General features: G+C 38.8%; 1 protein-coding gene across 2 annotated transcripts; it reads left to right on the top strand.

Moving 5' to 3' along the window:
* Window positions 1-22,381, top strand: LOC127879371 (uncharacterized). 2 transcript variants are annotated; one of them, XM_052426150.1, is made up of 3 exons: window positions 1-157; window positions 21,236-21,403; window positions 22,135-22,381. In XM_052426150.1, the coding sequence occupies exons 1-3, from the start codon at window positions 34-36 to the stop codon at window positions 22,182-22,184; spliced, it is 342 nt and encodes a 113-aa protein (XP_052282110.1). In that variant the 5' UTR covers window positions 1-33; the 3' UTR covers window positions 22,185-22,381. The 2 variants fall into 2 exon arrangements, with proteins under 2 accessions (XP_052282110.1, XP_052282109.1); XM_052426149.1 differs by lacking the exon at window positions 1-157 and adding an exon at window positions 16,432-16,599.
* Window positions 22,382-25,462: the final 3,081 nt, after the last annotated feature.

The following is a 25,462-nucleotide window of genomic DNA, read 5'->3' as shown; positions in this document are numbered from 1 at the left end:
CGTTCCGCAGAATGCACATTTCCTTTGGAGGACATGGCGACCTATCGAAAAGTTGAGCCACTAGATGGTTACAAGTACGAGGGCCAAACCCCTGGGATAGGAGAGGCCATCGGCCTTGGAATCGGAATTATCACGTATAGAGCGTTAGCTAACAAATGTAACGTACTGTAGTGTTTTCACGGTTAGCTCTTTGGGGTTCTTTCACAACAACTACAGCAATTACTTGCAACGGCACTAAATACAATACTCACGTTGGCATCGACTGGAATGCTCGTCAGGATGGCACCAATCGTCCTCGCCGTCTTCGAGGGAACTCGTCGGTTGCACGTCACAAAATGGAACTATACATGTACTTCTGGGAATACACCTGCAGGGAAATGCCTGTCATTAACACAATCACAGGCAACTCACAGACTCACATGCACAGTCACAGACTCACTTATATCTTCTGGGAATGGCCTTCCAGGTAAATACGTGTTGAACACACATAAAATACAATATAATACAATATAATACAATATAATCTATACTCAGGCTCACAATTACTCACTCAGGCTCACAATTACTCCAAGCAATACTCAGCTTGGGAAAATACGTCTACTCGCATCAGTCACCCGTGCATAAGAGACCGTACAAACTCGTGCTGCCCAGCATGCACTATATCGATTTGTCGCTGGTTCCCAATCACGAGGTATGTGCGCATTTTGTAGACCGGGCACCGGCACAACACTCCTCCCACGTTTGTCCTTTTGGGACGACGCCACACAGCGAAGGAATCGTACCGGCGCTACCGATGAAGTAATAGTGCCCCTTGCGTAAGCACCTTGACCCAACTCCCCTAAGTCAGGTATAGCTTTCGTCCGACCTCTCTTTTGGCGCAACGCCTGCCATAGACCACAACTAAAGTTAATGCATCTCCATTAAATGACCATTTGTGTTTAGCACCTTCGCACAAATATGAACGCATATGAGCCATAATCTTTGTTAATAAAGAGTTAAAAATAAAAGTTCACAATAAGGTCCGGTAACTCTTGCTCCTTTTCTTGTCTGCACAATAATTGGACAAGTGTACCCACCTTCCAACCTATTTTCACAAATTTTAAGAAATAAAATAACTGCATACAAATACATCTCCTCGCAGCCCAGATGAGAAGGCCTACGCCCTCTGCATGTGACTGCATAATATACAATAAAAATCCTCTTGGCTATATTCAAATAAAAATCACAAGAAATTTAACTTTTTAAGGTAATAAAAATCCTCTTGGTTATATTAAAATTAAAATCACAAGAAATGTAACTTTCTAAGGTACTACAAATGCGTTAAAATAATATCTAAGTGACAAAAAGGTTAAAAATATAAGAATAACAATAATCTTATTTTTGTCCAAATAATACATATAATTGCTTTTAATTTTATATAGAGAACGTACATTTTGCAACATAATCATTGACATTATATGGAGGAAAAAACAACTAAAATAAAACTATTGTACCCACTACATTCCTCCCACTTTTCTCCTCTTGGGCCGCCGCCCTACGGTCACACCCAAGGCAGAAGAGACAGAGACTCAAATGGGACCATGATCCCCCTCCCGCAGGCACGGGAGTGCCTTTGCCCAGCGGGGTACATACAGACCGCTGCATTCTAGCGGTTAGTGACCAATATGTTTCTTGCATAAGAAAATTTCCATCACATTAGTTAATTAAAAAAAACATTATTGTCGGCTATCGTCCGACAATTTCTTAATCAAGAAAAAACATTCTTGTTGGCTTTCGTCCAACAAGTACAGTCACTTATGTATTAGAATGTGGTGATCACACTGAGAAATAATGTACTTTACAAAAATAAAAACAAAATAAAAGTGTACATGCACCGGGAAACACCTCCGGCCATTCAAAAAACCAAAGTGACGCTAGAGACAGTTGCCGTCAAGCACGGTCACACACAAATTAAAAAAGACCTGCAAATATTGTTTAAAAGAACAACTCCGGGAAATACCACTTCCGGCCAACAGTATTGAGTGTGACAGTGGTCGTCAAGCACTGTCACCTATATAAAAAAAAAACTCATGCGACAAAATTCTAAGACATTGCTCGGCATATGGTTGGTAGAAAAGAAATTCATTTATAGAAAAATTACGGAAATAAATAACATGATACAGCAATGACGAAGTGATTGAAGTTAGATCGACTCACAAATCTTAACATGGAAGGATAAAAGGTGACGGAGGTGCCAAGACTGGGATATTGCAGGGGAAACCGGGTTCCTATTCACCATCTGCGTAGTTATCACATCCGATGGTGCGGTGTGACAGCGGTCGTCCGACAATGTCACACCCGACCATAAGGGAAAAAAAAACCAACAGACTTCACGGGAAATAATCAAACACATCCGTGACTGGGCAAAGCACTTCTTAGCGCGGTAATACAAAAATTACAGGAAATTAAACGCGGACGGTACAAGATAATTTGGGACGACACTTTATGCCTATTCATTAAACCGCCATTTCGCAGAGCACTGCTCAGATTAATTTCACTTTTATAGTTCCAACAATATTGCAATAAAAGACTGGGCTTAAACTGAGACAATAGGACATATATATATATTCAAAACAATCTAATCAAACTAATCAAAATGTTTAAGAGAACTATTACTTTTATACACCGCGTACTTCATGTAATATTCATAACAACAGCTTTTACTACTACTTCTACTACTACTACTACTACTACTACTACTACTACTACTTCTGCTACTACTACTACTACTACTACTACTACTACTACTATCACTACTACTACTACTACTACTACTACTACTACTACTACTACTACTACTACTACTACTACTGCTGCTGCTTTTAGTGTTACTACTAGAGATACTCCGCGTACACCGTAATACATTATCAACACCGCGAATAGAATGTCACTGCAACTTTACTGTAAATTTTTTAAATTGGGGGTCTTTTGTATTTTGCATTGTTTTCCTAGTTTTACTAACAAGTAACCTCGCCATTTACAATTTTAGGCAGTTCAGATTTTGGAAGTTAGACGCTCTGGTGGTCGCCAACCTAATTTCCACCGCTGGGACTGCTCCCAGCGGCGAGAACTAGAGGGTCGCCACCCTTTGGAACCACGCCTAACAAGTCTTCGAACACCACCTTCCCAGCTGTCATCTGGGGTAACTCGGCATTCGCATGCGCCGCCCTTACGGCGGTCACACGCGGCAACTTCTGTCGCCCGTCTGACAGGTACTGACCTTCCGGTGGCCGGAGTAGTTTCAGCAGCTTATCGTTGGGCTATTTTGGCCCCCACCTGGTCGGCCCTGTCGGTCGCCATGCTTTTAGCCGCCTCCGCAGACTGAACCGCAACGCGCTGCACGCGAAATTCATCATCGCACACAGGATCTCCATGGTATCCTTCAGTGCTCTCGCCAATGACCATCCTTGGATCACTGACGACATCTGGCACTGTTGGCAGCACCAAGGGAACTGCATCGTGCACGTCCTTGGCATGCTGCACCTTCATGCAGAACTGGGAAACCGGACCTAGCTGGTTTACATGATCCACTTCCGGTTGGCCCAACTGCTTAGTCGTCGCAGCTACCACAACGGACTCCTTCTCCTTATGGCTGGGCAAGGACATGGCATGAAAATGTCCCCAGTTGGAACCATATCTGCCGCGATACGATCCCTCAGGGCGGACTTTTGAATTTTGGTTCCGATGCCCACGTGCACCTCCGCCACCCGCACCCGCAGGATACATAACCTGGCGTTGGTCGTTGTACCACCGGTTCCGGACCTTCCCTGGGTAGGGGCACTCCACAGGGTATTCGGCATAGCCTTTTTTATTTCGAAACGGCTTACCCGGTTGTCGGACAAAGGGATCAACGGCCAAACTTCCAAAAGAGTTTGACAATCTCTCCACAGCATCCAGCAACTTCTCGACCACCTGGGTCAATTTGTCGACCGCCGACACACTGACCTCATCCGCAGTGGGTGCTTTCTTCACCTCGTGAACCCACATTGACTCTTCTTGCTCAGTCTCCTGGGTATACCTCGGAGCCGCGGCGCAAGCCGACTGAACATGGCAATATATCTTCAGCATGTTCATCGCATCTCCCATAGATGTTGGTAACTGCAGACTAACATGCTTTCCGGCCTCCTCGTCAATCAAACCGTGACAAAACTTCGTCACTGCCTGTTCAGCGGCGTATGCATAGGGCAGATCACGAAACGCCGCTGTTGCCAGCTTCAGCGCCCGATCTGACCAATTGTCTAGGGACTCGCCTACTTCCTGATGGGCAACGTGGAAACGGCCCTGCGCGGTGGCGGTAAGCTCCCTGGCACCAAAACGCTCCTGCAGTCGCTGCATTAGCTCTGCGTAAGGTACCGTCCCTCTCCCTTCGGTAAGCAACGCATAGAAATCGACCGCCTTTCCTGTCAAACACCAACCAAGGCAATCGGCGCATTCTGCGTCAGACCAATCTTGCACCCTTGCGTAGCGCTCAAATTTGCTCTGAAAAACAAACCAATTGCTCTGCCCATCATATAGCAGGCTCTTAGGCAATTTTGTCAGAACATCCCGATCTTTCTGTGTCGGGGGAATACTTGGGCCAGGAGGGTTGCTTGGTCCGGGCAAATTATTGAAAACCGGTGCATTGCTGGGTATGGGAATAGTGATGGTAGATGGAATTGGGACAGGTAGACCATTCGGGGCAAGAGGGCCCTTTGAGGCACGATGGGATCCCGTAGGCCCATTGTCCCTACTCTGGGGCAAACCTAACAAAGGGGGCGAGGCGGGGACGCTTGATGCGACATTAAACGGTTTCGGTATGCTTGTCATCATATGGTCCGGCTGTAACAACAGACGCTTTGGGAACAAAGGCTTTGCAATCTGGGGAAGAAAATCGTCCCATTGAGCTACGTCCGCCTCAAGAGCCGAAAGTTGGGCTTCTAGTTGGGCCCTCTCGTGATCCTGACTTACCGACTCCTTCTCGAGCACAGACATATCTATCCACCTTTCGTGTGGGTCCATGGGCCTATTTGGGATTGACCGCCCCATTCCACCCTCCCCAACATGTTCCGCCCCATCCCCATACCCCAGGGCTTCTCTAAATAATGCGGGGTTAGTACTAAAATCCAACTCGGTCATGTCACCAAAGGTCAGCGGCCGCCCTATAATTGCCTCTAAAGTATGTGGTAACAAATTTTCCGTATTTTCCCGTATCAAAACAATGGCCTGTGCCAGTTGTCTGCCCACACCCAGAATATTGCATAATCTAGTGGGAGTGTCGTAGTTCACTCGAATTTTTCTTGGGGCTACCAGTAAAAATGGTGGGGTATATCCACTTCCCATATCCATTGTTAATTTAGAACTTTACAAGTAAATATAAAAAAGTTAAATTAATAAACAACCTAAAATAAATGGGCCGAGAAATTCTGAAATAAAAACTTTTGTATCTACTGGTAGACAATTAAAATTGAATTGCCCAACAACAACCAATTAACAAAATCGCTATCACTGTTGTTGCTATCAATAATCAATAAAAACTGAAAGTAAGAAACACGTCGCTTTAACTTAACGTTAAGCACCAATTTCCCGGGACCCAGTTTACATTCGCAATAACACTGCTATAAAAAAAATTGCCAAGGACAAAACTCGTGCGTGTAAACTTCTATTTCCTCGGACTTTAGTTACCGATATATCAGCAATTTACACTGCTATATACAACAGTCAACCAAACACGTTTTTCATGAACTGCTGCGCACAGAATACGCGCCAACTAATCACAGGAAAATTGCCAAATAAAAAAAACACGTGGCCATCCGTTGATTACACAAGCAATTAAACTGTAACAAACAGCATTGGAAAATCATGTTTTTTAAAGAAATATTTCACCAACTGATAACATGGCCAGCGAATGCCAACAATGGAAAAAAAACTACGATGCCGTCTATTTGTTACACACTTCTTAAAATAGACGAACACTGAGTTCAACAAGTTAACAACAGAAATCACGTTTTATGAAACGAACAGTTTCTATACACTTCAAATTAAATTTGATCCGTCGATTGAAAATAAAGTATGCGATGCCGATTGATTTTGCAACTAGCCTAACCGTTAAACACAATTTTCACTTTGTCCCCCGTTGGGCGCCATTGTAGTGTTTTCACGGTTAGCTCTTTCTGGGGTTCTTTCACAACAACTACAGCAATTACTTGCAACGGCACTAAATACAATACTCACGTTGGCATCGACTGGAATGCTCGTCAGGATGGCACCAATCGTCCTCGCCGTCTTCGAGGGAACTCGTCGGTTGCACGTCACAAAATGGAACTATACATGTACTTCTGGGAATACACCTCCAGGGAAATGCCTGTCATTAACACAATCACAGGCAACTCACAGACTCACATGCACAGTCACAGACTCACTTATATCTTCTGGGAATGGCCTTCCAGGTAAATACGTGTTGAACACACATAAAATACAATATAATACAATATAATACAATATAATCTATACTCAGGCTCACAATTACTCACTCAGGCTCACAATTACTCCAAGCAATACTCAGCTTGGGAAAATACGTCTACTCGCATCAGTCACCCGTGCATAAGAGACCGTACAAACTCGTGCTGCCCAACATGCACTATATCGATTTGTCGCTGGTTCCCAATCACGAGGTATGTGCGCATTTTGTAGACCGGGCACCGGCACAACAGTACTTTAGTATTTATTTTTTTATCTGATTTATTCAGTATTCAATACTAAGTAGTTTTCGGATTAAAGTATTTTCGGACAAACTCTTAATTTGCACGTCTTCTATTGAGTTTTATAAGATATATTATTGTTAAGAAAACTCTTCCAGTTGTTTGATCGAAAATATATTAAGTACTTCTCAGTTAAATTTTGAAAGAGATGTTTCTTGTGCTTTTATGATGTCACTCCAGTTAATTTGTGACTTCTTATTAAGTGTGACTGAACATGTCCCTTTTTATAAAAATTACAACTTATATGTAAGTGTATGGCTTCATATGCTGACAAAATAACTGTCGAAGTCATGCAGTTTTCTCCCCAAAAATTTATCCCAGAGAAATGTAATTCAGTTAATTTAATCAAGTGAAAATTATGTACAAAATCAGTCGTATGGAGCTATTTTTTAGCTCGGCTGCAGGGCTCGAAATTAACACTCGCACACTCGCAAAATGCAAGTGAAAAATACCGATTGCGAGTTAAATTTTAAGCCACTAGTATTTTTTTGCGAGTAAAGAAATAGTGAAAAAAAAACACAAGTAATACTGCTAAATGCACTCCACGTCATGAACAATAAACCATCGTTCAATTTATAGAATGTCCAAATACCCGGATGCGGAAGCACACAACTTGTCTGTAGACTGGTATACTTATATAACAGATACGCGGAATGTATTGGTACAAAGAACGTGAAACAGTCTACTATTCACAAGTGTTCATTTAACTTAAACAGACTGGTTGCAAAAAAAATAACTAGTTTCTTTTTACCCACAGACGGAAATAACAATACGAAAGATAAAGCAAAGTTAACCGTTGAGTTAGGAAAAAAAACAGAAATTAAACCCTTCTATGAAAACAGTAAAAATTGGGGAAAATAACTTAATATAAAACTAAAATTTGCAAGAATGCTTCTGATTTTGCGAGTTGTTATTAAAGCTGCTCGCAATGTTTTGCAAGTAGTAAAAAAAGTTAAATTCAAGCCCTTGGCTGATTTCGGAGAAAACTCGAGGTATTGTCATAGCCAGCTCGTCGTGTCTGTCGTCATGTCTGTCCTCGTGTCTGTCGTTGTGCCATTTGCCGTTCACGTCGTGTTAAAACCTTAACATTTTGTCAATGTTTTGAACATTGGCTCTAAAATCAAAGGGCTTCAGCCTACAACTTTGAAACTTCATATGTAGCTGCACCGTGATGAGTTCTACATGCCACACCCTTTTTTTGGTCACTAGGTCAAAGGTCAAGGTCACTGTGACCTCTTAAAAAAAAAAAAAAAATTCTGTCAAGCTTTCATTTATTCAAAACTGCACCCGCAGCCGAGCGTGGCACCTGTTATGCGGTGCTCTTGTTTATATTTGGAGGCAAATGCCAATGCCTGCTTGATTGGTAATTGTCAGCACAGATACTACTTAAATGTACCCTGGGTACAATTAAGTATACTTAAATGTAACCTGTGTACGGAAAATATACTTACACGTTCGCGGCCAATTTAAAGTTTACAAGAGTTTTACTCCTGCCCACAATCTGATGTTGATAAACAATCAAAGAATAAAAATTCTCTTGGAACAAAACCTGCCCCAACATGCTTTTTTGAGTAGGTATTTCAATAATATTGATGCCATTGTACAGAATATTGTCATAGATATTGACATAATTAATTTGAAGAAAAAAAGCTGATAACTACAAATTTAGCGTTAGAATTCCCGGGTACGTTTCAGTATGTTTTACGTACCCTGGGTACATTTAAGGATACTTAATAGTAACAGGGGTACTTTTAAGAAGAACCTGAGCCAACAATAAACAATCAAGCCCAACTCCCCAGAGTCTGTAAAAAAAGTCTGCTGTAAAATACTATAATCAAGCTATAAAAGTGCTTCTTTTTTATAAGACTGTAGGGAAATTACCCTTGCTCATAAATACTTTTTATATGGTAGCGGATATCTAAGGCTGTATAGTTCATTAACATTGAAAACAGACTAAACTCACGAAAAACTAAGGTGTTGATTTTTCTATCCTCGCCGAAAAATTTTTTGGAGGGGTTAAAGTAATTGGTCCTGCCCGTCCGTCTGTCCGTCCATCCGAAACTTTTTCAGGAGCATAACTCCAAATCTATTCAATGGATTTACTTTAAACTTAGAATATAAACAGATGGCAACTAGGAGAAGTGCAGTGACCAAGTACCATAACTCTATCTACCTTAGTTTTTTAATTATCTCCCCTTTTATATAACTTTAAAGTACTTTTTTGTCCGGAGCATAACTCTTAATCTACTAAAGGGATTTACTTGAAACTTTAAATATAAGCAGATGGCAACTAGGAGAAGTGAAGTGACCAAGAACCCTACTTTTGAGCTTAATTGGGTTTTTCACCCCGATGTTTTAACTCAATTGGGTAATTTGGGGAATGGCATATATAATAAAATAAAAATCTACTAAGGTTACTATATTATTTATACAAATGGAGTTCAAAAAGGTACCTTTACATAACAACAAACAATTACTGAATTTCTGATCAAAGTACATTCATTTTTGCATTAAATAAGATGGAGTTTGTGAAAATCACTGCACAATTGATGAAGTTTTGGCTGTTCAAAGCAATGCACCTGATTTTAGGTCATTTTGAGTTGAATACCTTAAAAATGAAAGTACATGTAGAATTCGGACAGGTCTACGAATAATTACAATAATTCCTAAAAAATTGATAACCACTGGAAAGACTGCCTTCTTTTCTTCATAGGACGGCATTTAAACTATCCGATACATTTTTGTACCGAAAATAACCAGTCTAAAAAATACGCCTGGTGTTCATAAGAATTCCGTTTTGTGACGCAAGGTTTTTTATGGGAATTACTTTATTAAATTTGTATTTGCGGTTTTGTTCGCTTTATTTTACATTTAATTACTTTTTTTTTATTTTAATTGCGTAATGACGCAAATACGCTTGTTATCTATAGCCCTGCTGTTCCATTCATGGGACGCAGTGAAAATATCAACTTTATTAGATTCAACTATTTTTGAAAAATTCACTGAGATTTTGTAGCCAGACAATCTTTACATTTAAACATCTTTTCATCCCTACATGCATTTCATAACAATCACTTATGATTTATCACTATTGCAGCTAGATTAAACAAATCAATGTTCAGACTATTACAAAAATATTTTTTATGCCCCCCTTCGCAGAAGAGGGGGTATATTGCTTTGCTCATGTCAGTCGGTCCGTCCACCAGGTGGTTTCCGGATGATAACTCAAGAACGCTTGGGTCTAGGATCATGAAACTTCATAGGTACATTGATCATGACTCGCAGATGACCCCTATTGATTTTGAGGTCACTAGGTCAAAGGTCAAGGTCACAGGTGAAGGTCACAGTTACTGGAAATAGGCATTTTAAGGATTTAGCATGGTTCAAACAAGGGAAACAACTACCGTTTATGCATGTTCTTTTATTACAGCATTTGCCTCCCTTAAATTCATTTAAAATCTCATTTTACAGCAGAGATTCCAAATCTGACCTGTAAATGAGCCCCATATTTACTGCCAGTGCTAGGTTACCTTTTCCCATTTGATCATTCTTAAGTACTGTTATTGTAATGCTGCTGCTACTGCTACTGCTACTCCTCCTCCTCCTCCTCCTCGTCCACCACCACCACCACCACCACCACCCAACCACCCACCCACCACCACCACCACCACCACCGTTGTGACAAAAAAAGTATTCACACAATGGCTGCTACTACAACTTATAGCCCATATAGGGGGGCATGCATGTTTTACAAACAGCCCTTGTTTAAATAAAAACTGCAGTGCACCAACCTGCTATTTGATAATGGTGGTGTGATCTTTGTCAATTTTTACCTCGGCTGTTTTCGGAGAAAACCCGAGGTATTGTCATAGCCAGCTCGTCTGCTGCTGCTGCTGCTGCTGCTGCTGCTGCTACTACTACTACTACTACTATTACTACGACGACGACTACGACTACGACTACTACTACTACTACTACTACTACTACTACTACTACTACTACTACTACTACTACTACTATTAATACTACTACTACTACTACTACTACTACTACTACTACTACTACTACTACTACTTCTACTACTACTACTGCTACTACTACTACTACTGCTACTACTACTACTACTACTACTACTACTACTACTACAACTACTACTACTAAAACTTACTTCTAATACGTTCCAGGTTGAAGTTGAAACTGGACCCAACGGCGACCTACAGTGTTTGCCGGGTGAAGAATGCCCGAATGGGCATTACGTCAGAATTCCGGAAGCAAAAGGAATCCCCGTGATGTGCGTTCTATGTTCAGCCGACTGCGCCTCGATGAACCGGTACATGACGAAGGCATGCTCGAGCCAGAGCAACTGGCAGTGTGGGGATTGTCTGCCGGGGTAGGAAACATTTCCTTGTACAAAAAATAAGTACATTTACATTGAACATTTTAATTGTACATTTTGATGCAATATTTAGCGTGCGCAAGAGTTACATACGACCGGTCCGTTATCTTAAAACACAAGCTTTAAAGCCTATAATTACAAATGTCATTAAATAGTATTGAAAGAGAGAAGCATTTACTTTTAAAATTATTATATTTTAATGTATTCATTTCAGATTTGAAAATACTATATCGGATGATTTCCCTTGCCAGAAAATTCTTACGAACACAAAAGCTTCTGTGGTTACTACTTTTTCAACCAGCAGAAGGATCCCTGGTAAATATTACAGTAGTGTTGTTTTCCAAGCGGATTTTTTTATCTTTTGAAAGGTTATGTATTGAATTCTGGGGAATAAGTTTTATATGTACCTTGTACCTTTTGCATGTACCTTACGATTCTTATAGCATTTTAATGTATGATTTAATACCACATAACTAGGCAAAACGTATTTTACATGTTAATACTAATTACATGTGATCGGTTCGATTTCATTTATTTATTAACTTTAAAATATGTTATTGTTGTGAATGTTCGTATGCATGTGCGTGTATAAATATACATGCAGTGCTTTTACTTTTTCCAGAATATGAACATGTCACTCATAAAAAAGATACCAAAGAAAGCACCACGTCGTTGCCTTACATTGCTGATGATGTAAACGATAATGCCGGTCAAAATAAGAGCGGAACTCGTTCACATTCGTTGTCGGGAATAGTTGTAGCTGCAATCGCGGTTCCAATCGTGGCTGCAGTTCTGATAGTGGCGGCGTTAGTCATCGGCTGCCTCCATACACAATCCTGTCACAAAACTAATTCTTCCACAGGTATCCGGTATTATTTCTGCAATTCATCTGTTCATTTTGAAAGTAACAGGCGTAATTGCTTATTTATTATGCTGAAGTGTTGCTGAGCGGCACTTAGTCCAATCTCTCGCAAAGCTAAACTTTGTTTTCTGTGAAATCCGTATGATACAATATAAAATATTTGTGATTTCATGTATTGTTGCTGTTATTTGTATGAAGATGACAATCTTAAATTGCATTTAAGGTTCATTCTGCGTTTGTTTTCAGAAAAACTAAGCGTTAGTAGAGTGGAGTCTCCTTCAACGGAGAAGTCTTCAACGACTTATTCGTCACTGTCTGACTCCGACATAGAAGTCGACTGCAGGGGTGATAGCGACCTGACGCGACCACCCAATCGGTGCCGGTTACCAAAGAACATTGAGTCGACTGAGGAACAGCTTCAGTTGGTCAGAGGCGAAATTTCGAATGCTACCTCATTACCTATAGGTATAAAACGACCGCCTTTATTTTAACCCATTTATGCCTAGTTGACTCTCCCATCCTTCTAAATTGGATCAATTTATTTCCAAAATTATGGATGTCTTGTATATTTATTTCTATACTTAGAATATTTCTTACAGAAATTCCTTTTAGCAAACAGCGCAAACCCTGATGAGACGCCGCATCATGCGGCGTCTCATCCGGGTCTACGCTGTTTGCCAAGGCCTTTTTCTAGACGCTAGGCATATATGGGTCAAATTGCATTTGCTTCGTTGAGATTTAAAAATTTATCTGTTATAGAAGCACTTTTTTCAAGATGTTTTAAACGATACGTGTTACTAGTGTTTTATTAGAAAAGTACATTAGAACGTATCATAATTTAAGTTAAAATTTACATTTTGAGTACTTTCGTATTTTGTTTACAATTACTCAAAGTATTCCCGAAGTGATTTGAATATACCGGTACGTATATAATAATTATAAATGACCCGCGTTTTTAGGGCATCTACATCGCGTGTCTTAAGATTTGCAATTTTTGGAACGGATGACCACTGGGCGCCCACAAATGGTGTGCCATTGTCCGAGTTTGACTGCTGGTGATTGTCGGGAAAGCTGTTCCCCTTTGATGGACCAACCGAGCCGCAGCATCGGAGAAAACATCGATCTTATAAGACTTATAGCTAACAGCGTTTGCCACAATCCCTTAAAACTTTTTCGATACATTGGCGCTAAAGACTCGGATGTGTACAATTTAAACGATGACCGTGACAGAAATCTTGTCTCGCAAAAGGAGTTTATATATAACGTGTTGAAGCGCTGGCTTCAAGTTAATAACGAAGCGGAAAGCACAGAACTTTTTCAAGGATTATGTCATGGAGGGTTTCATAGAATAAATAAAGCTATACATGAACAGTATAGTGATTTATTTCCTCAGCAATAGCATTTTCTACAATATCATTAGTATTTATAATAAACGTTGTTTTCTTGCCATGTAATGGTCTTACAGTCCGGTTAAAATTGTAGATTGTATGTGCGATGTTTAATTCTTTGGTTGACACTATATTCATTGAATTTATTTATATAATAATATTCATTGAATGAATTTATTCAATAATTTTGTGAAGAGATGTGTTCATTATTTCGCACTGTTTTTTGTTTACAATTTTGAATAAATATATGACATGTCATTGTTGTGAGCTTCGTCCTTCTTGACGCCAAGTAAAATAAAACTAACTACAGCTTTAAACACAACAACTCACTGCATCAACACCTAGACCCTAAAATTGGCGATATTGATAGTAAATCGTGCATCACCGGGTATTCGTGTAATAGATCAATGTTCTTAAGATCATTTAAAAGGTGTAAGTAGCAATATTACAACGCACGCTGGAGTTGATCCCCAAAGTGTGTCACCCAAAGAATGCAGTGTGGCATCAACGCAACTTTAGTCTTGAGCATTTGAGTATCTTTGTAGATATTTCTTAGTTGATATTACACTAAAACGGGATGCAGTAGTACATCATTACCAACATCAGCAGAAGCAGCAGCGTCACCACCACCATCATTATCGTCCGATCACCATTGTTTTCTTGCATGGTAGTCATAATAACAATAACAAGAGGGCCATGATGACCCTGTATCGCTCCACTGTTTTTTATGCGAAAAAAGCGTGCAATGCGCATGGGTTGAAATGTACTCAAGCATGTGGCTTTCTCTTTCTATCCCTCGTCCCACTGCGTCCCACTGGGCGCTTAAAGTTGGAAGGGTGAGCATTTTTATATACATGTATGGAAAACGTTACTACGGTGTTAACTAAACAGACTAAAAAGCCCGGGAATTGTCGCACAGGTCCTTTGCTTATAGCGTAGGTACATTTTATGAATAAATAGCAAAAAACGCATCAACATGCAAAGTTCAACGACTTCCTGTGGCCATGTTTTTTGACGAATCAAATTTTCTTGAACAACTATTGAATGGGAGCCTTCAAGGGATAAATTTGGTCCCAGGGGCGTAATTTGAACAAGCTTGGTAGAGAACTATAAGATGTCACAACATACCAAATTTGTTAGCCCTAGGCCCAACGGTAATGAACATGAAGATTTTTAAAGTTTGCACAAACGAGGCTTTATATAAGCATATGTTCAGATTTGTGACCCCCGGGGCAGGGTCAAATTTGAGCCCAGGGGAATAATTTGAACAAATTTGGTAGAGGACTATTAGCTGTCACTACATACCAAAATTAGTAGCCATAGGCTCTATAATTATGAACAAGAAGATGTTTAATGTTTGCACAAAATAGGCCTTATTTAAGCACATGTTCATTTTTGTGACCCCCGAGGCAGGTTCAAATTTGACCCCAGGGGCATAATTTGAACAAAACTTGGTAGAGAACTTTAAGATTTTAATACATACCAAATTTGGTAGAAAAGGCCCGATGGATATGGACAGTAAGATTTTTAAAGTTTGCACAAAAGAGGCTTTATATAAGCATATATTAAGATTTGTGACCCCAGAGGCAGGGTCAAATTTTAGCCCAGGGGAATAATTTGAACACATTTGGTAGAGGACTATTAGATGTCACTACATACCAAAATTAGTAGCCCTAGGCTCTATAATTATGAACAAGAAGATTTTTTAAGGTTTGCACAAAATAGGCCCAAATATAAGCATATGTTTAATTTTGTGACTACTGGGGGAGGGTCAAATTTGATCCCAGGGGCTTAATTTGAACAAACTTGGTTAAGGACCATTAGATGTCACTACATACCAAATTTGGTAGCCCTATGCCATACAGTTATGGACAAGATTTTTAAAATTTGCATAAAATAGGTCTTATTTAAGCGTATGTTGATTTTTGTGACCCCCGGGGCAGGGTCAAATTTGACCCCAGGGGCATAATTTAAACAAACAAAGTAGAGACCTATTAGATGTCACTACATACCGAATTTCGTAGCCCTAGGCCCTACGGTTAAGGACAAGAAGATTTTTAAAGTTTGCACAAAATAGGCTTTATATAAACATATGTTCATTTTTGTGACCCCGGGGCAGGGTAAAATTTGACCCCAGGGGCATAATTTGAACAAACAAAGTAGAGAACTATTAAATGTCACTACATACCAAATGTGGTAGCAATACGCCCAATTGTTATGGACAAGAAGATTTTTAAAGTTTGCACAAAATAGGCTTTATATAAGCATATGTTCAATTTATTGACCCCCGGGGCGGGGTTAAATTTGACCACAGGGGCATAATTTGAACAAATTTGAAAGAGGTTCACCCCAGGAACATTTGTGACACAGGACCATGACATAAGCCCCGCTGGCCTCTGACCAGTGGAGCTAAAAATGAGAATTTAAATCTGATTTCCATTGATATCATAGTCCAAAGACCTATAGTTCTTTGTATCTATAGGTCTTTGCATAGTCACAGCATCATCGGATAACAATCAACACCGTGCTTTGGCTGCTTCAGTTCCATGTAGGGACCTTTACAAACTTTGTTTGTATAGGTCCCTGCTCCATGCGATTTTGATCCATGTCAATGCAACACACATACACATGCAAACATACTAGTCTAAATAGTGAGTTTTTATAAAACACAGATTAAAATGAAAACAAACATGAAAAACGACATACCAATAGACCAACCAACCAATAACTCAAGGAGCATATCAATCTTCAAATAACACGAGTGATGCGCCTACTGTATGCTGTGTAAAGGGAGGTTATGCCAATTTGATGAAAAAATAGACTGGCAGTAGTTAACACCCGCTTGGAAAGGAAAACTAATGTATTTTTACCATGCATAACTAATACAGAACTTAAAAATTATATAAATTCATAAAATTCAAATGTTCAAGTTGTTTGCAAGGACACTTGGTTATTTTTAAAAATTAGACACACACAAAGATGCACAAAATAATTTTCCCAACAAAAAGTTTTATCGAAAACGTTCCGCAGAATGCACATTTCCTTTGGAGGACATGGCGACCTATCGAAAAGTTGAGCCACTAGATGGTTACAAGTACGAGGGCCGAACCCCTGGGATAGGAGAGGCCATCGGCCTTGGAATCGGAATTATCACGTATAGAGCGTTAGCTAACAAATGTAACGTACTTTAGTATTTATTTTTTTATCTGATTTATTCAGTATTCAATACTAAGTAGTTTTCGGATTAAAGTATTTTCGGACAAACTCTTAATTTGCACGTCTTCTATTGTGTTTTATAAGATATATTATTGTTAAGAAAACTCTTCCAGTTGTTTGATCGAAAATATATTAAGTACTTCTCAGTTAAATTTTGAAAGAGATGTTTCTTGTGCTTTTATGATGTCACTCCAGTTAATTTGTGACTTCTTATTAAGTGTGACTGAACATGTCCCTTTTTATAAAAATTACAACTTATATGTAAGTGTATGGCTTCATATGCTGACAAAATAACTGTCAAAGTCATGCAGTTTTCTCCCCAAGAATTTATCCCAGAGAAATGTAATTCAGTTAATTTAATCAAGTGAAAATTATGTACAAAATCAGTCTTATGGAGCTATTTTTTAGCTCGGCTGCAGGGCTCGAAATTAACACTCGCAAAATGCAAGTGAAAAATACCGATTGCGAGTTAAATTTTAAGCCACTAGTATTTTTTTGCGAGTAAAGAAATAGTGAAAAAAACCACAAGTAATACTGCTAAATGCACTCCACGTCATGAACAATAAACCATCGTTCAATTTATAGAATGTCCAAATACCCGGATGCGGAAGCACACAACTTGTCTGTAGACTGGTATACTTATATTACAGATACGCGGAATGTATTGGTACAAAGAACGTGAAACAGTCTACTATTCACAAGTGTTCATTTAACTTAAACAGACTGGTTGCAAAAAAATAACTAGTTTCTTTTTACCCACAGACGGAAATAACAATACGAAAGATAAAGCAAAGTTAACCGTTGAGTTAGGAAAAAAACCAGAAATTAAACCCTTCTATGAAAACAGTAAAAATTGGGGAAAATAACTTAATATAAAACTAAAATTTGCAAGAATGCTTCTGATTTTGCGAGTTGTTATTAAAGCTGCTCGCAATGTTTTGCAAGTAGTAAAAAAAGTTAAATTCAAGCCCTGGGCTGATTTCGGAGAAAACTCGAGGTATTGTCATAGCCAGCTTGTCGTGTCGTGTCTGTCGTCATGTCTGTCCTCGTGTCTGTCGTTGTGCCATTTGCCGTTCGCGTCGTGTTAAAACCTTAACATTTTGTCAATGTTTTGAACATTGGCTCTAAAATCAAAGGGCTTCAGCCTACAACTTTGAAACTTCATATGTAGCTGCACCGTGATGAGTTCTACATGCCACACCCATTTTTTGGTCACTAGGTCAAAAGTCAAGGTCACTGTGACCTCTTAAAAAAAATAAAATCTGTCAAGCTTTCATTTATTCAAAACTGCACCCGCAGCCGAGCGTGGCACCCGTTATGCGGTGCTCTTGTTTATATTTGGAGGCAAATGCCAATGCCTGCTTGATTGGTAATTGTCAGCACAGATACTACTTAAATGTACCCTGGGTACAATTAAGTATACTTAAATGTAACCTGTGTACGGAAAATATACTTACACGTTCGCGGCCAATTTAAAGTTTACAAGAGTTTTACTCCTGCCCACAATCTGATGTTGTTAAACAATCAAGGAATAAAAATTCTCTTGGAACAGAACCTGCCCCAACATGCTTTTTTGAGTAGGTATTTCAATAATATTGATGCCATCGTACAGAATATTGTCATAGATATTGACATAATTAATTTGAAGAAAAAAAGCTGATAACTACAAATTTAGCGTTAGAATTCCCGGGTACATTTCAGTATGTTTTACGTACCCTGGGTACATTTAAGGATACTTAATAGTAACAGGGGTACTTTTAAGAAGAACCTGAGCCAACAATAAACAATCAAGCCCAACTCCCCAGAGTCTGTAAAAAAAGTCTGCTGTAAAATACTATAATCAAGCTATAAAAGTGCTTCTTTTTTATAAGACTGTAGGGAAATTACCCTTGCTCATAAATGCTTTTTATATGGTAGCGGATATCTAAGGATGTATAGTTCAGATTTCCATAACTTAGGTTTATTATATATAATATTATTACATTATCAAATCATTAACAGTGAAAACAGACTAAACTCACGAAAAACTAAGGTGTTGATTTTTCTATCCTCGCCGAAAATTTTTTTGGAGGGGTTAAAGTAATTGGTCCTGCCCGTCCGTCTGTCCGTCCATCCGAAACTTTTTCAGGAGCATAACTCCAAATCTATTCAATGGATTTACTTTAAACTTAGAATATAAACAGATGGCAACTAGGAGAAGTGCAGTGACCAAGTACCATAACTCTATCTACCTTAGTTTTTTAATTATCTCCCCTTTTATATAACTTTAAAGTACTTTTTGTCCGGAGCATAACTCTTAATCTACTAAAGGGATTTACTTGAAACTTTAAATATAAGCAGATGGCAACTAGGAGAAGTGAAGTGACCAAGAACCCTACTTTTGAGCTTAATTGGGTTTTTCACCCCGATGTTTTAACTCAATTGGGTAATTTGGGGAATGGCATATATAATAAAATAAAAATCTACTAAGGTTACTATATTATTTATACAAATGGAGTTCAAAAAGGTACCTTTACATAACAACAAACAATTACTGAATTTCTGATCAAAGTACATTCATTTTTGCATTAAATAAGATGGAGTTTGTGAAAATCACTGCACAATTGATGAAGTTTTGGCTGTTCAAAGCAATGCACCTGATTTTAGGTCATTTTGAGTTGAATACCTTAAAAATGAAAGTACATGTAGAATTCGGACAGGTCTACGAATAATTACAATAATTCCTAAAAAATTGATAACCACTGGAAAGACTGCCTTCTTTTCTTCATAGGACGGCATTTAAACTATCCGATACATTTTTGTACCGAAAATAACCAGTCTAAAAAATACGCCTGGTGTTCATAAGAATTCCGTTTCGTGACGCAAGGTTTTTTATGGGAATTACTTTATTAAATTTGTATTTGCGGTTTTGTTTGCTTTATTTTACATTTAATTACTATTTTTGTTATTTTAATTGCGTAATGACGCAAATAGGCTTGTTATCTATAGCCCTGCTGTTCCATTCATGGGACGCAGTGAAAATATCAACTTTATTAGATTCAACTATTTTTGAAAAATTCACTGAGATTTTGTAGCCAGACCATCTTTACATTTAAAGATCTTTTCATCCCTACATGCATTTCATAACAATCACTTATGATTTATCACTATTGCAGCTAGATTAAACAAATCAATGTTCAGACTATTACAAAAATATTTTTTATGCCCCCCTTCGCAGAAGAGGGGGTATATTGCTTTGCTCATGTCAGTCGGTCCGTCCACCAGGTGGTTTCCGGATGATAACTCAAGAACGCTTGGGTCTAGGATCATGAAACTTTATAGGATTCGCAGATGACCCCTATTGATTTTGAGGTCACTAGGTCAAAGGTCAAGGTCACAGGTGAAGGTCACAGTTACTGGAAATAGGCATTTTAAGGATTTAGCATGGTTCAAACAAGGGAAACAACTACCGTTTATGCATGTTCTTTTATTACAGCATTTGCCTCCCTTAAATTCATTTAAAATCTCATTTTACAGCAGAGATTCCAAATCTGACCTGTAAATGAGCCCCATATTTACTGCCAGTGCTAGGTTACCTTTTCCCATTTGATCATTCTTAAGTACTGTTATTGTAATGCTGCTGCTACTGCTACTGCTACTCCTCCTCCTCCTCCTCCTCGTCCACCACCACCACCACCACCACCCAACCACCCACCCACCACCACCACCACCACCACCGTTGTGACAAAAAAAGTATTCACACAATGGCTGCTACTACAACTTATAGCCCATATAGGGGGGCATGCATGTTTTACAAACAGCCCTTGTTTAAATAAAAACTGCAGTGCACCAACCTGCTATTTGATAATGGTGGTGTGATCTTTGTCAATTTTTACCTCGGCTGTTTTCGGAGAAAACCCGAGGTATTGTCATAGCCAGCTCGTCGTCCGCTGTAGGCGTCAAGCTAAAACCTTAACATTGGCTCTCAAATCAAAGTGCTTCCACCTACAACTTTGAAACTTCATATGTAGATGCACCTTGATGAGTTCTACACGCCACACCCATTTTTGGGTCACTAGGTCAAAGGTCAAGGTCACTGTGATGTCTAATATAAAACTTTGACATAGGCTCTAAAATCAAAGTGCTTCCACCTACAACTTTGAAACTTCATATGTAGATGCACCTTGATGAGTTTTTCACACCACACCCATTTTTGGGTCACTAGGTCAAAGGTCAAGGTCACTGTGACCTCTAATTTAAAACTTTAACATAAACCTCTACATTCGCTCTAAAATCAAAGTGCTTCCACCTACAACTTTGAAACTTCATATGTAGATGCACCTTGATGAGTTCTACATGCCACACCCATTTTGGGTCACTAGGTCAAAGGTCAAGGTCACTGTGACCTCTAAAAACAAAAAATCTGACAAGCTTTCGCAGCCAAGCGTGGCACCCGTTATGCCGTGCTCTTGTTTACTTAATTACTTGCATAACTGGATAAAAATATTGGAAATCTGTTTTAAGACAAGGACTTTTAGTGCAATTCAAACACCACAGCTACTTATATATATAGTGAACAACTGCATACAGCTGTAAATATACTTTTATTGTCTTATAGTGCCTCGTATTCCACCTACGCCCACTCTGTACTTTCTACCAGCCTTCATGGCAGTAGGCTATCTGTTTGGGAAACAGTTGACAGGCATCAAGACTCGATGGGCCATGAAGAATCAGCTTATCCTAGAAGACTATAGGGCAGCTCATCCTGAAGATTTTGTGCGACCCCGTGAGTGTTTTATGCAACAATTTATTTAGCAACAATTTTTTGTTTCGGCAACGAAAGTTCAAAAGGGGATATATTGGAATCACATCGTCTGTTGGTATGCCAGACTGCGGGCATAAAATGCTCTACGATTGTGGAGCAAGCTGCTGCCATATTTCAAGCTACTCAAGTGATCAAACTGAAAGTTGATATTTGTCATCAAAATGAAGTAAAGTTGTGCAAGACACAGTTTTTCACTTGCAGTTTTTCACTTCAGATCCGCATGTATCTGTGCCCTTGAAATGTTAAAATTTATTTAGGGTAATATATCAGGCCTTATTGTATCTTAAGAGTTTGGTCATTAAATGGGTGGGAGATTGTAATTTATAAAAATATATCAGGCCATACTCTTACAGTACTATGCTATAAAGGAACGTTGAAAGTACATGATCTAACACCTGGGTAAATGGGGTCATGAAAGTATTATAATATTGCCAATTTTCCTCACAAATTGCTGAATTGGGTGACAGTATCTTCAAGTTGCTATATTTGGGGTAAAGCTATCCATATGAAGTAAGTTTCCCCATAATAATTTTCTAATGTATGAGTGAAGCTTAAAATTGCAGATAAAATATTTAACATAATTGCATTCCTTCATAGTTGATAAATAGTTTGTTGAACAATCCATTCCATATCACATAAATAAGCATTTTGACAAGGATGAGAGTGATAATGACGTTGATGTATGATTTCAGCACCAGTCTACTATAAAGATCTTCTAATGCCATGGATACCGATCCGCTGAGTCCTTTGTTTGGGAATCAGAAATGTGTTGTCACGCTTATCAGAACTAATGAACTATTCAAAGTGGATTGGTCATGATTGTATTAGTTTGAAAATCAAGAACCACTTCATGTAGAGGTAGTGTTTTGTACACACACTATGTTATATTATTTATGAATAAACAAAAAATAATAAAGAGAAAATAAATAAAATACAATTTGTTGTTTAAAGTTAATGGCATCTGTTACACATGTACTATGTACCATACACATGGCAATGAATATCTACCTACTAAGAACTCCCCATTACCTATCATGACTGCAGTGCTCCAGCTAGGCCTAAATCGAAGGGCGCCGCGCCCTGCCCTCCCGAACCTCCGCCCTGCCCCCCCGAACCCCCGCCCTGCCCCCCCCCTCTCAAAAAAAATATAAAAAAACAAAACTTTTTTTTTTACATATGATAATTCATAAATCTCTTATTTCATTGTATCTATTTTAATCCTTATTGTAGACATTATATTTGAATGGTTTAATAATAACGGGAATAATACAATTATTTATAACATATAAATTAACATGCAATAGGAAGCATTCCAGAAACACCCGCGCGCTCAAACGTGCCCTTTTCACAAAATACTGCGCGTCGAAAGTGCCCTTTTGACAATATACTGCGCGTCGAAAGTGCCCTTTTGACAAAAAAGCCCCCCTGCCCTTTTCAAATCCTAGCTGGAGCACTGCATGAGTATGCTCAATAGTTACTAAAAAAATCCTTTTTATGCTTTTTGAAAGGGGTAAATACCAAGCCACAGCCTTTTCTATCCATCTGAGTTTTAATTTTGATGAAATTGAGTTTGCATGGGTGTGAAAATGATTTAACCCAATGATCATATCCATCCTATGCAATGCCCATCGATTCCTCTTGCCGACCATCACACCTAGTGTCTGCATGATCAGATTTGACGGAATTTAATATGCAGCATCCCTTTATGGTTGACACTCATATCGTGGTCATAGGCGCTCGATGGCAATGTTTTTTTGTTTTGTTTTGTTTTTTCTTATGCCCCTTTCGAAGAAAAGGGGGTATATAGTTTTTGCACTGTCTGTCTGTCAGTCTGTCATACTTTTCGTGTCCGCTCTCTTATTCAAATAGTTTTCACCCGATCTTTACCAAACTTGGTCAGAAGTCGTATCTAGACAATATCTAGGTCAAGTTCGAATATGGGTCATGCCGGGTCAATATCAATATGTTGACAATATCTATGTACATAGTGAAATTATCTTCTTTTTTTTAAGAAGACGTTTTGTTGGAATTTTTTTATTTATTTAGTATGTGTGTGCATTATAATAAAAACGGGTTACTAAAAAAAAATAAAAAAAATAAATAAATAAAAACATTGCCATCGAGTGCCTATGATTGTGGTCAGGTGATTGAAATCCAATTATTTTTCATAAAGTAATTGCCCTTTGATTTTAAATGCGTAATTTCTAATTGATTTTTCCTTTTCTGAACAATATCGCAGGAACAAATTAATAAAATTGTATATAAACTTTTTGTTAATGCAAAATGTACATGCGCATTTGCTCAGGTTGTTCCCCTCCATTGAGTGTTCAAATAGTTATTATACACCCATTACCATTGGTAATGGGGGCTATATAGCAGTCACTTTGTGGGTCGGTTTGTTCGTCTGTCGGTCTGTCCCGAAATTTCATCCGATCTTCACCAAACTTGGTCACAAGTTGTATCTAGATGATGTATAGGTCAAGTTTGAATATGGGTCATGCCGGGTCAAAAACTAGGTCACGGAGTCACTGGTCCGGACCATAACTATGTCATTTATCTTTAGATTTTAAAATAACTTGTTACATTTGTTCACCATCATTGGACGGTGTGTCATGTGAAAAAAGTACGTCAATATCTCCAAGATCAAGGTCACACTTGGAGTTCAAAGGTCAAATGCTTGTCCGGGCCATAACTAAAATCCTTTGGCAAATTTGTTCACCATCATTGGAAGGTGTGTGGCGCGAAAGAATTACGTCGATATCTCCAAGATCAAGGTCACACTTTGAGTTCAAAGATCAAAAATGGCCATTTATGAGCATGTCCGGGCCATAACTATGTCGTTCATTGTGAGTTTTTCAGATCATTTGGCACATTGATTCACCATCATTGGACGGTGTGTCGTGCGAAAGAATAACGTTTATATCTCTAAGGTCAAGGTCACACTTCAACTTCAAAGGTCAAAAATGGCCATAAAAGAGCTTGTCCGGGCGATAACTATGTTGTTCATTTTGAGATTTTAAAATCATTTAGCACATTTGTTCACCATCATTGGCGGGTGTGTCGCGCGAAAGAATTAAGTCGATATCTCCAAGGTCAAGGTCACACTTTGAGTTCAAAGGTCAAAAATGGCAATAACTGAGCTCGTCCAGGCCATAACTATGTCGTTCATTGTGAGATTTTAAAATCATTTGGCACATTTGTTCACCATCATTGGACGGTGTGTCACGGGAAAGAATTAAGTTGATATCTTTAAGGTCAAGGTCACACTTTAAGTTCAAATGTCAAAAATGACCATAAATGAGCTTTTCCAGGCCATAACTAAGTTGTTCATTGTGAGATTTTAAAATCATTTGGCACATTTGTTCACCATCATTGGCCGGTGTGTCGCGCGAAAGAATTACGTTGATATCTCCAAGGTCAAGGTCACACTTTGAGTTCAAAGGTCAAAATTGGCCCTAAATGAGCTTGTCCGGGCCATAACTATGTCATTCATTGTGAGATTTTAAAATCATCAGGCACATTTATTCACCATCATTGGACGCTGTGTCATGCGAAAGAATTACGTCGATATCTCCAAGGTCAAAGTCACACTGTGAGTTCAAAGGTCAAAAATGGCCATAAATGATCTTGTCCGGGCCATAACTATGTCAATCATTGTGAGATTTTAAAATTACTTGGTACATTTGTTCGCAATCATTGGACAATGTGTCATGCGAAAGAATTGCGTCGATATCTCCAAGGTCAAGGTCACACTTTGAGTGCAAAGGTCAAAATTGGCCCTAAATGAGCTTGTCCGGGCCATAACTATGTCATTCATTGTGAGATTTTAAAATCATCAGGCACATTTATTCACCATCATTGGAAGGTGTGTCGTGCGAAAGAATTACGTCGATATCTCCAAGGTCAAAGTCACACTGTGAGTTCAAAGGTCAAAAATGGCCATAAATGATCTTGTCCGGGCCATAGCTATGTCAATCATTGTGAGATTTTAAAATTACTTGGTACATTTGTTCGCAATCA

Source organism: Dreissena polymorpha, chromosome 4, assembly GCF_020536995.1.
Source record: "Dreissena polymorpha isolate Duluth1 chromosome 4, UMN_Dpol_1.0, whole genome shotgun sequence".
Lineage (NCBI taxonomy): Eukaryota > Metazoa > Mollusca > Bivalvia > Myida > Dreissenidae > Dreissena > Dreissena polymorpha.
This window is presented reverse-complemented; position numbering and strand designations above follow the sequence as displayed.